The sequence below is a fragment of the Arvicanthis niloticus genome, chromosome 6 (assembly GCF_011762505.2).
Source record: "Arvicanthis niloticus isolate mArvNil1 chromosome 6, mArvNil1.pat.X, whole genome shotgun sequence".
Taxonomy (NCBI): Eukaryota; Metazoa; Chordata; class Mammalia; order Rodentia; family Muridae; genus Arvicanthis; species Arvicanthis niloticus.
The window spans coordinates 94,755,083-94,767,458 of NC_047663.1; the positions used below are offsets into that span (position 1 = coordinate 94,755,083).

Consider the following 12,376-nt stretch of genomic DNA (forward strand, 5'->3'; position numbering starts at 1 on the left):
ATCTCTGCTCTGTCCCTAGGGGATGTCTGTTGTCCTTGGAGACATTTTTAATGTATATTTTTTAGTGAGCACCACATGATTATTTTTTCTATGCAGTCATCTGTTTTGCAGTTTCTGACTGAAGGGACAGTACCATCTTGGCCTGGAAGGTGCCATATCATTGCTTAACAGCAGTGTGTCTACTGTGTGGACAGGTTAGGCCAGAACATTTCTGAGGAGTCTCAGTTGCTTCTGGTTCCTTTATATGTCAGATAATAGTCAAAAATTTCATTGGGTCCTAAAATAACTTTGGGGGCTGGGAGAATCCCTTGCAAGCATTGAGTTCTGACTCCAGCACTGGTGTGAAAATCCTGGGGTTTGGTACTCTAGTATAGGTACACTTGTAATTCCAGCATCAGGGAGGTGGAAACTGGAATTTTCCTGGGCCTTGCTGGCCAGCTAGCCTAGCCTGATTGGTAAACTCCAGGCCAATAGGAAACCTTGTCTTAAAAGGGTTATATAGCAGGATGACTCTTTGGTTGTCATTTGCCATACACACGCAAGCATGTACACATACCTGAACATAAGCGAATCCAAGTACAGAAACACAAACATGCCATTAAAAAAATAACTTTGAAGCTGGGCGGTTGTGGTGTACGCCTTTAATCTCAGCAGAGCAAGTTCCAGAACAGCCAGGAAACCCTGTCTTGAAAAACCAACCCCTGAAAAAAAAAAATCCTAAAAACTCTGGGGGCTGGAGAGGTGGCTCAGCAGTTAAGAGCACTTGTTGCTCTTACAGAGGACCCAGGTTTAATTCCTAGCACCTACATGGTGGCATACAGCCATCTGAAACTCCAGTTCCAGGCCATGCATTGTCTTCTTCTGACCTTGGGCACCAGGCACACGTGTGGCGCACATACATACATGCAGGCAAAACACTCGTAAAAAAAACAAACAGAAGCCTTTGGTAAGTGCTCAGCAAGCATCTTTTGAATTGGTATGGAAGTTAGCCCATGCTAGTGAAGAAGGCTGGCTCAGCATTTGCATTAATCCTTCTCAAAAGCATCAGTGGAGGATACTGCCTTTGTTTACAGGCTATGTCTCTAAGGCAGAGGAGACAGATTTCTCATCTTGTAGGACGGTTTGTAGTATTTCTAAACTAACTAAGATAGATTACCTGTCTCAAGAGATTCAGTGCAAACTCCAAATTCTGTAGCCTCTGTCTGTTGATGGCGTTAACCTCTGTGAACTTGGCAGCAAGAGTAGCTTCCTACAGAGACATTTTTAGGACAGAAGTTAGCAGACAAGCCAAAAGGCTAGGAGAGAAAATAGTGAAAACTTGTGTACAAGTCTGACAAGGGACTGGCAGGTGGAGAAAACGGTACCCCTTGCCCGTTCCTCATTCCCACCCATAGCTCTATCCATTGGTGGAAAGGTAGACTGAGATGACCCAGGTTGAGTCTTGGTCCATGACCCTTGAACAAGTCTTTCTAAGTATTCTTTTTACAGCTGTTGCAGGCTGTACTGCCCTCTACTACAGACTTGCACAGGGGAGCAAGGTGAGAGCTCCCAATGTGTCTGGCACGAGACCAGAACCTCTACAAACCTGCCTCTTAGGCATATTGATATGTCACTGCTCCAAAGTAAGTTCTTCCTCCTCTTCCAAGTGTATCACAGAGGACTGCATCCTGGGGACCCTTAGCAGTCTTCACTTACAGCTCACCTCTTCCTTCACTTTGGCAGCAGGAGACTGCAGCCTGGCTCTCTTGTTCACGTGGCTGTTCCGTCCGTTCTCCAGGTCCAGCAGGGACCTTAGCTTCTCTGCTTCAAGCTCGTAGTCCTGGGTAAAAGAAAGATAGTGCAGTAGTCAGCTAGGGGCAACCAAGAAGAAGCGACTATGATTTGTGCTCCCTCTAAGGACTCCAAGCTGCCAGGACCTGGTTTAGCAGTCTTGCACATCTTCCTTGCATCTGTACCTGAGCTGGCGACTAGGAGGTCCTGAGAGCTACTAAGACAGTGATGGTAAGTTGCTACCTCACTTAGCGACATCCATACAAGAAAATGTGCCTGCAATCCCAACTACTGCAGAGACACAAACCAAGTTGACTCTTCAGGCCTTCTGTCAGGCCCAGAGGCCAGATGCTGTTTCCTTAGTGAGTACTGCATCCCAGGCCTTTCTCCCTTTCTCCACCAGAGACCTTGGCATTGGTCATCAAGTAGATGTTTGATCCTTCACACAGACATTCCTGCATAAGGCTTTGCTAGCTAATTTTCCTGTCATAACAAGAGCTGTTAGATAATTTTGTTTGGTGTACATCATTTTTCACTTTGTTTTGTTTTCCTTTAGGGTAAACACCCCCAAAGAGTTTACTGTTTCTAAGAATATGACTCCTGGATGACATCAGATGTCTAGTGCCCTACTGTTTTGTCAAAGGGGTGGACCTACATATGGCTACTGCCCATTTCCCCAGCAATCTACCTAGATTCCTCTGCTGCAACTCTTAATGCAAAAGCCCCTCCTGTGTGCTCTGACAGGGTTCATGGCTCACCTTCACCGCTTGCTGGTACTGCTGGGAATCTGCATAGACCTTCTGCACCTCTTGTTCCCTGCTTGCTATCTCATCAAGCAAGTTCTGTAAAACAAGAGATACTGGAAACCAAAACTGAACCCCACACACACAAGCCTCCCAGAAGTCTGAGTCCTTAGAACCTAAAGTCAACATGCTGCAGTTCAAAGTATAATGAATGGGTGGCTTTCTTGTATACATTTGTTCACCAGGAAGGGTGATGCCAAGGCCTGGAGCAAGGGCTGTGAAGATAGTTATCTGTGCCAGGAAACAGGTGTTTATTGTGTGCTCTGAAATGCCAGGCTCTGCTCTGATAGAGCATGTAATCCTCCAGTGAGCGTGTGAGCCAAGTCTGAGGGACTTGTGTGAGAATGAGAAAACAAGTCAAGGAAAGGACAGCACATTGAATATCAGAAGCTGGATTTCTCTCAGTTTCCCTGTCTGTCTGTCTGTCTGTCTGTCTCTGTGCACATACGAAGGCTAACAGTCTACATCATATATCTTTCCTCTACTGTGCTCCACTTACTTTTCAAGACAGGATCTCTCACTGAACCCAGGAATCGATCAATTTGGCTATGCTTGCCGGTCAATAAATTTCATGGATCCATTTGTTTCTTGTCCTTGCTCAGTGCTAACATTATAGCCATGCATGGCCATGCATGAATTCTTAGGTGACTTCTAGTGATTAAATTTAGGTTTTCATGTCTGCATAGCAAGCACTTTTCTGACGAAATCACTTCCTTAGACTTAGCCACTGGAATTCTGAGGTCCTTGTGGCACCAAGGAAGCAGGAACCCCAACTTTGATAATAAGATGTTTCCCACAGGGTTCCTGGTGTTTTGGTCATGTGGCACCATGTAGCCAAGCCATAAGAGTATCTGTTGGGTCAGGCCCTGTGAAGGGCACTGAAAGGAAAGGGGTGAGCAAGACATGCAGTGCACGTGAGAGGATGCAGAAAGCTATGGCCCCTTCCTTTGTCTTGCCCCATTGTCCTTGAGGGCTCTTTTTTTTTTTTTTTTTTTTTTATGTGAATACACTGTAGTTCTCTTCAGACACACCAGAAGAGAGCATTGGATCCCATTACAGATGGTTGTGAGCCACCATGTCTGGAAGAGCAGTTGCTGCTTTTAACCACTGAGCCATTTCTCCAGTCAGGCCTTGAGGACTTCTGATCCTCCCAAACATACATTACAAAGTAGAAGTAGCCATCTTACCTTCTGGTTCTTCAGCTTGGTCTCCATCTGGCTGAGGCTGTCTGTCTCCTGGGGCTCATAGCTGGGAGTCTTGGCCAAGAACTGGAGCACCTGCTCATAACCACTGCAGTACTCATCATAGGCAGCCCTGGCACTCTGCAGGCTCTGGGCCCTGAGGGGACAAAGCCAGTCAGGTCTCTCTGTATAGCAGGCAAAAGCCTCACTGATCCCTCAGTTTTTGGCAGTCCTCTTTTGGGGTGTGTGTGTGTGTGTGTGTGTGTGTGTGTTGGGGGGTAAGTAGGTCAGATTGACTGGTCAGTAAGCTCCCACAGGATCCACCTATTTCTGCCTCCTCAGCCCCAGAATTATAAATCTGTGCCACCATGCCTACCCTCTACATGTGTGCTGGGATTAAAACCTGGGTCCTCATACTTGTGTGACAAGGAGTATTCTGCCTGGAGCTATCTTCCTAGCCACACTGAGTTTTGAAAGACAGCAGAAAAGCCAAATGTAACTGAACTGGACAAGTTCCCAAATGGTCAACAGAAAGAGATGCTTAACAGGATGCTTAGGAACTGTATCCTGACAGGCAGAGAGGCTCACTGTGTATCACTTGAGCAAAGGAAGGACACATGGAGTTTGGGAAATCCTCAAGAAGAGAATTTCTGCACTGCTGGGGCTGGGTGGAAGCAGTACTTGCACAGTGTTCAGTGTTTACAGGAGGAAGGGGAAACTACCTTGTAACAATGATCTAAGCTTCCGTGGTAAGAAAGGAAAAGAGATACACATTAAACCAAGTGCAATCCACTTAAAGAAAGTTAAGGCAAGGGCACACAGGAGAGAAAGCGCTGGAACACAAAGCTGTTCTTTGAAATGATCATAAACCCGTCAACCTCAGACAGACTTACTAGAAATATGCACTCTAGCACACAAGCAGAAGTGGAGTGGAGGAGACAACACAGGAAAGCCCAGGAAGAAAGACAAGCAACAGCACGCATGGATGCTGCCACATCCACCTGCCCGTGGTGTGGATGTGTGGGCAATGTGTGAGCTAGGCTGGTAGGGGGAGGCTGGGGAGGGGACGCATTTAGTGGGTTAAAGCACTCGCTGTACAAGCCTGATCACCTGGGCTCAGACCCTATGTAAAAACCAGACACAGGTGTCTATAATTCCAGTGTTCCTACAGGGAGATTCGAGGAAATGGGGGAAGACCAGGAAGCCCCCAGCCAGCTTCCTGATCTCAGCTAGCCTGAGATCCTGTAAAAAAAAAAAAAAAAAAAAAAAAAAGAGGTAGAAAGCAGAACATTCAAATTGTCCTCTGACATTCATACATCTCCATGGTATATACACTGACACACATACATAGATCATACCTCTCTCTCTAACACACACGCACACACACGCACTCACAGAGGGCTAATGGCTTACCTGGGGGCAGGAGACTGGTCATTGCACAGAGTTTCTTACTTTGTATGTGTCATTTTAATTTTTTTTTTTTTAAAAAAAGGGCACTTGGGGGGGAAAAGGGGGGACACTTGGGCTGGGGAGACGGCTCGGCAGTTAGGAGCTAAATTCTGTGCATGCATGAGGACTGGAGTTTGGATCCTTAGAACCCATGTAAATTCTGCATGGGCATGTGGCTGAACTGTAAGTTCAACCCTAGAAAGTAGACACGGGATCCTCAGCATAAGTGAGCTGACCAGTGAGTCTAGCTATGCTGGTGTGGGCTTGACTGAGAAATCCTATTTCAGTGCATAAGGTAGAGGAATGATCAAAGATGATTTCTCTGACGCCACTTAGGGCCTCCACCTGAACAAGTGTTCCCCAACATGTACAAACATGCACATGAACATGTACACTGTACCACACACACACACAGCGAGAGAGAGAGACAGAGACAGAGACAGAGAGAGAGACAGAAAGAGAGAGACACAGAGAGAGAATGAGAGAGAATCTCTGGCCTAGTGTGGCTAAGCCAGGCCCTCACCTGCGTTCCACCTGCTGGCTCAGGTTGTTGAAACGTTGGTGGAGCTTGTGCACCTCAGCCTCCTGTCGCTCCAGGTCAGGGCAGTGCTCTTGGAAGCGGCTGGCCAGCAAATTGGAGCACTGCTTGGCCACCTGCAGGTTCTGTTCCACCTCACCCAGGAGGGACTTCTGGGCCTGCAGCTCAGAAGCCATGGCCTGCCAGACAGGCAAAGAGACAGAGCTCCTAAGAGCCTGGCACATCACTAAGGTACTGGGGCCTCCTGCTGTGAGGGGAGGTTCAGGCCTAAGAGCAGGAAGGAGGTCTCCTTCACACTTATCAAATCTGAGCCACGTTTGCAATGTTCCTTTTCATTACAATAAACACAGCTCTGAAAAGTCTCCTTTGGCAAACTGTTAAAGGGGTGGCATGTGTGCCTGCCATCCTCCAGCCACAAGGCTCTCTCTGAGCCCACTTTCTTTGCTTCAAGGCTAGTCATGAAAAGGGGACAGGAGGGTTGCTGCAGGCCACTGTCTGAGTGCCTCGGTGCTCAGACAAGCAAGCCTGCGTCCTCTGCCACTGGTGACAGTGGCTATACTCTACCCAGGAACTGTAGGCCCAGGCTTCTAGATATGCTCACCAGGAGCTTCAGAAACCTATATTTTCTGTAGACTCTCTGTTGTGAAATTGTGGCTTTAAAACCTCCCAGACTGCACAGACCCTAGGAATAGCCAAGAAAGAGCCCACTGCCTGTGACCCTCTGGGAACTCCAAACCTTCCGAGCCCTCACATCCTCGTCTAGGGATGATGGTGGCAGATGTCCTGAGCCAGGAGAAAGGACCCCATGGCCCCCAGATCCTAAGTTTACCTCCAACTCCTGCCTCTTGCTGTCCAACATGTAGCCACTTTCAGGCATTGTGTCATCCTGGATCAGCCTGTTCTCGTGAGAGGCCAGCAGCTCCCTGCCCCGTTGCAGACTGTTCTCCAGGCGATTGGCCACATCCACCCTAAGGACACAGGGCACATCATATGTGTAGAGGTCAGGTGCCCTCTTGACCCCACCATGACAACCCTTTGACTGTCTACCTGCCACCTACTTCTCCTGGGCTGCCTCTAGCAGCCGTACCAGTCGTTCATATTTCTGGTTGGTGTCTTCCACCCGGGTCTTCAGCAAGGGTGTGGTGCCGCTGCCCGGGAGAGCCTGCACAAAGGCCTCACTCTCGGCTGTGCACTGTGTCTTCTCTGGCTCAATCTGTAGCAGCTCATTGGTAATGTTCTATGGGGATCAAGATTGCACAGGTCAACCACAGCTCAACAGCTCTCTTCCCTCAAGGATGTGCCCTGGGACACTGAGAATGGCTGAGAAGGCTCACCTCCCTAGAGTGTCCATCTGGGGCCCAATCACCAACCTGGTAGTCTGTGGGTTTTCTGTTTGTTTGTTTTTGTGCGTGGATGTGCACATACATGGGTGGGTATATGTATGAGAAACCAGAGGTCACCCTCAGGTATCCCTTGGGAGCCATCTATTTTATTTTGAGAGGAAGGGAGGAAGGGAGAGGTGGGGTGCAGTGGGTTGGTGTGAGTGTAAATGTGGAGACCAGAGGTCAGTATTAGTTCTCTCTAAATCACTATCTTGCCTTCTAAGACAGGGTCTCTCACTGAAAACAGTGCTTACTGATTGGCTAGACTTACCGGTGAGTAGGCGTTACCCAAAGTCAGATTTATGGACCAGTGCAACCACGCTGGGTTTTTTGATTTTTGTTTTTAAGCATTGGATGCTAAGGATCTGAACTCAGTCCTCATGGCTGTGTGTGGGTGCTTTATAAACAGCCTCTCTTGAGCCCCTACCTTGATTGTTTAATTTTGAGCTGGGGTCTCTTAGTAGGAACTGGAGCTTGACAATTAGGCGGGCCAGCCAGCAAATCTCACTGCTCCTCGTGATCCTGCCTCCTCAGCGGTGGAATTAATTATGGGGGTGTCCTGCCACGCCCGGCTTTTGATGTGAGAGCTGGAGGCTGAGTTCAGACCCTCCTTCCTGCCTGTGCATTATGTAAAGTAAGCACTTCACTGACCACGCTGTCTTCTCAGCCCCAGGGTCTGTGTTTTTAATGAGGATCTGGTACAAGTGTACAAATTCGTAACTCAGACAACAGCTGGTTGCCACTGGACACACAATGTACCTTTCATCAAAGAGCTCATGAAATCTTGGGTAACCTGCTAGGTAGATACCATGATATGCCATCCCTTGACTCCACAGAGCTTAGACTCCTGTGATACCATGGGCCTGTGCCCCTGTGCCCCTGTGCCCCTGTGCCCCTGTGCCCCTGTGCCCCTGTGCCCCTGTGCCCCTGTGCCCCTGTGCCCCTGTGCCCCTGTGCCCCTGTGCCCCTGTGCCCCTGTGCCCCTGTGCCCCTGTGCCCCTGTGCCCCTGTGCCCCTGTGCCCCTGTGCCCCTGTGCCCCTGTGCCCCTGTGCCAGGTACCAGACACCACTGAATTTTTCTGACTCTTGACTCTAAAACAGGGGTGGCAGACCCTAGCACAGGGTCAGGCAGAAGGACATGAGAGTAGGTAGTGGTGAACAGAGACATAGGCATCTTGCCTGGTGCAGCAGCTCATAGGAGGACCAGCCCATTTTACTTTAGAATGGCCTGAGTTGGGCAGTGGTGGCGCATGTCTTTAATCTCAGTACTTGGGAGGCAGAGGCAGGCAGATCTCTGAGTTTGAGGCCAGCCTGGTCTACAGAGCGAGTTCCAGGACAACCAGGACTACACAGAGAAACCCTGTTTCAGAAAAAAAGGGGAGGAAGAGGAGGGATAAGAGGAGAAGGAGGAGGAAGAGGAGGGGAAGGAAGGAAGGAAGGAAGGAAGGAAGGAAGGAAGGAAGGAAGGAAGGAAGGGAGGGAGGGAGGGAGGAGAGAGAGGAAGGAGAAAGAGAGAGAGAGAGACAGAGACAGAGACAGAGACAGAGACAGACAGAGAGAGAAAGAGAACCCTGGCCTATCACAGGACAAGCAGAAGCAAACTGGATCTGCAATTCCACATACCTCTTGCTCACAGCATCACTCAGCAGGGACCTGCTAGGACCCCAGTTCCTGCTATCAATATTATGATTATGATACCAGGCTGAAAAGCCACTCAGAAGCAGACCCAGAACACATCTGGGGGTATGGCTGAGTGCCAGGACAGGACATCTATTTGGAGCCTGATCCTTGGGACAACCCTCCATAATTATTTCTATAATTATTCAATACCTGCTCTGAATGTCCCAAGACCCCACAGAGGTAGAACCTGGAGCAGGAGCCCCAGCCTGGCAATACCTTGAGGTCCTTGGCCCGCTCAGCACTGTCCTCTATTGCCCGTCCCTGCTCAAGTGGTGGCCGTAGGATTCCTGTGATAGCCTTTTCCTGACGATCCAGGTCACTGGCCACTTTGTCCAAGCCAGCCAGCAGCTGTCGCCCCTGAAGATCAGAGGCATCTGTCATAGGGAGGACAAATCAGGGATGAAAGTGAAGGAGCACGAGGCCCTGAAAGCCAGCCAGGACCTTGGGCTGGCCTGGCCTCCCTCTCTCAGCCCTCTAGTAGACACCTGTCACCCATGCACAGCACAGTCTAGTTCAGCCCTTTTCCATGTCCCTGACCCTGTACAGGATGCGCTGGTACCCACCTCCAGGGTTCTCCGTCCTTAGCACCTCATGCCGTTGCTGGAGCGCGTGTTTGCTCCCAGTCGCCTTCTGCCGCAAGCTCCGGTACTGACTGCCCAGGCTGTGAGAGCAAGAATGTGCTGGGGACCCTAGCCTTGTACCACCCACCCTCCTAGACGGTGCCCAGGCTGGGTTGGGCAGCAGCCCACGGGAGGCAAGCAGCCCCTTGGAGGGGTTTGAAGTCAAAAAGACTGTGTGGGCTGACAAGATGGCTCAGTGGCTAAAGGTGCTTGCCACCAAGCTGATGGCCTGAATTTGATCCCCGGAACCTATACGGTAGGAGAACCAGCTTTAGCAAGTTGTCCTCTGACCTCACACATGTGCTGTCACACGCACATGCATCTTCTCCTCCACAAGTAATGAAATAAAGGTACTGTGTGAGCTACAGCAACAAGATTGGGAAGAATCTCATCTGCCTCTGTCCCTCCTCCTCTCCTTTGCCTTCCACTGCAAGCCCTGCTACTTAGAACCAACTGACACTAGTATGCATGGTGCACAGGGGGTGTTTGATAGATGTTAGAAGATGAATAAGTACAGGCGTCTCCTTGAGTCTACTCATTGAGCAAAAGCTCCTCACGTGACTGAACAACTTGCCACCTGACACTGACATCAAGGGGCCAGGACCCAGGGAGGCCAACTCACAGATCTTAGGAAAATGAAGTGCAGAAAGATCATGAAAACAGAAAGGAAGGGTAGGAGACCTACTGAGTGCAAAATGAGGGCCAGCATCACAGGACACAGGGTGCCACAGGTGAGATGGTTAAGACTTACAAAGGCCCAGATGCACTAAGAAGACATGTTTGCTGCACTGGCCCCTAGGCAGACATCCAGTTCAGAGGTGGCACATCCCACTAGCCACTAAGAGGGTTTAACTAGGAGAGGCTGCAGAGCCCAGGTGTGGGCCCACCCTCCTCCTCTCCCTCCTTTGTGCCTGTACCTGTCAGCAAGAGCCAAGGCCTCAGGGTCAGTGGGGGGAATGATGAAGCAGACTGCTGGGGCAGTCAGCTTCTTCCCAGTGCTGTCCGTCAGCTCCCAGCTCTCTCCGTTGTTCTTCTGCAACATGTAACTATAGCCCCGAGAGATCAGGCCCTGGTGGGAGCAGACCCAACATTTCAGATTCATTCTCAGGCCTGGGAGCCTGAGGCCCTCTGTCTGCCCCCAAGGACCTCTTAACTCTTAGACACAGAGTCTTAGCCGCCTTCTTCCACAAGCCTCAGAGCGAGACAGAGCCAGCACGAAGGGGATCCTCTTGACTGCCAGCTCAGCTCCAATCTCTGTTTGGACTTCACTTTTGTTTTTGTGATAAGGTCTCACATAACCCTGGCTAGCTTCAAATTCACTACGTGGTGGAGGATACCTTGAACTTCAGATCGCCCTGCCTTTAACCCCAGAGTGGTGAGTTACAGGTGTGTGCCATCATCCATGCCTGGTTTATGCAGTGCAGGACCTCATGCATGCTAAACCAGTGCTCTGCTAACTGAGCTCCGTCTCCAGCCCCTCAACTTCACCTTGGGGAACCATCCCTGCTCATCCCTAGTCCACGCAGCACACTTAGATTCCATTCTACAGATGGTCATGTGACTGAGGCTTGGCCAATTAGAGGCTCACATTCCCAGACACACGAACGGGCACGTTATAAAATGGGCCAGCAAGAGGCTTCCCTGGGACTCTAGCTAGAATGGCTAGGGTGTAAGAAAGGTGAAGGCAGGGCAGTGGGGGAGAGTAAGGGTATGGGGTGCATATCCAATGCCCAGGAGAAAGGGTGGACAGAGAATGACACCCACGAGACATGATGGCTTGTGGCTCCAGCTCTACCTGTGCCACCCCTAAGACTTCTGTGCTGTAGGTCCAGGCTGCCTAGGGTCAGGTAATGACTGACCTGGTCACCCTCAAAGTCGCAGAGGGCCTCCACAGGGATGGGCTTGAGCGGTGTCTCGCGGCGGTACTTGAGTGGTACCACTTGCTGCGCTCGCCTCTGCAGGCCCCGCACCACATCCTCATACTTGTCCAGAGCCTTCTCCTGGTCCTGTAAGCGCAGCACGGCACCACGTAAGGCCAGCTACCACCACCCAGGAGGAGACCGAGGCGGGCACTGGATGCTGTCTGCTCAGGTCCAGGGGGGTGTGGAGACCTGTGCCCCGTCTGGCAGGGTACCTCACAGCTGCCACTCACATCCAGCTCCCGAAGCAACAGCTCTAGCTGATACCGGTCTTTGAAGTCAGGGCTGTATTTCTGGTTCAAGTCTGAGTCCACCTTGTGGAGCAGCTCCTGAGCATCCTTCATGTCTTTGTGAAACTGAGGGAGACCAGAAGACACCGTCACAGATGGAAAGCTACCACAAGCACCCTGACGTCTGGCTACGGCTGCACGTTTATCCCCTAGGTGGGCCTGAGCATCCCACTCACCCTAAATCTATGATATGGCCTGTTTGAGCCTGTTCAACTCCCTCTTCAGCCTGGCTCCTCAGGGGGGAAAGCTGGCTCCCCAACATCCCACCTCTGTATATCTTCAGATGCCACTAAGTTCAGGTTTTCTGTCGGTGTGCCAGGAGTACCCTGACAAGACAGGTACTTTAGGAACATCTCCCCCTGTGAAACCATCTGGTGTGAGTGTACTTTGTGGGTTTGCACAATAACAAAACCACCCATAATGCACTTCTCAGAAGCTAGCTGTACTGTTTGGCAGCATTTAACCATGCTTTAATTCTAACCCCTACTAACTACCTCCTCTTCTTGTTCTGGAAAGTTCCCTTGCCCAGTTTTTGGTTCATCAACTCTTGTTTATTTCAGCTGTTCCCTCGGCTGAACGCTCGGACTGGTGCCCTGAGGAGGACTTTTGGACTTTTGTGAAATTCTGTGTCGCTCAGATACTCCAGCAAGAGCCATGAGGTACCCTCTGAGTTCAAGTTTCAGTCTTAAGACCCTAGATGAAGTGTGTGGATACTGTCGTCCTAGCCACTCGGGAGGCTGAGGC

The 12,376-nt window shown here is 50.3% G+C and overlaps 1 protein-coding gene across 1 annotated transcript in view; it reads right to left on the reverse strand.

Moving 5' to 3' along the window:
* Positions 1 to 12,376, reverse strand: part of Ppl (periplakin) — a 46,764-nt gene that overhangs the window by 3,641 nt on the left and 30,747 nt on the right. The window contains exons 10-21 of the mRNA XM_034505352.2: positions 11,576 to 11,698; positions 11,283 to 11,429; positions 10,341 to 10,492; positions 9,367 to 9,464; positions 9,020 to 9,177; positions 6,800 to 6,978; positions 6,571 to 6,709; positions 5,727 to 5,920; positions 3,761 to 3,911; positions 2,529 to 2,612; positions 1,703 to 1,819; positions 1,157 to 1,249 (exon numbers count right to left, since the gene is read on the reverse strand). Of these exons, the coding sequence (XP_034361243.1) occupies positions 1,157 to 1,249; positions 1,703 to 1,819; positions 2,529 to 2,612; positions 3,761 to 3,911; positions 5,727 to 5,920; positions 6,571 to 6,709; positions 6,800 to 6,978; positions 9,020 to 9,177; positions 9,367 to 9,464; positions 10,341 to 10,492; positions 11,283 to 11,429; positions 11,576 to 11,698 (1,635 nt within the window). The remainder of the gene's footprint in view (positions 1 to 1,156; positions 1,250 to 1,702; positions 1,820 to 2,528; positions 2,613 to 3,760; positions 3,912 to 5,726; positions 5,921 to 6,570; positions 6,710 to 6,799; positions 6,979 to 9,019; positions 9,178 to 9,366; positions 9,465 to 10,340; positions 10,493 to 11,282; positions 11,430 to 11,575; positions 11,699 to 12,376) is intronic.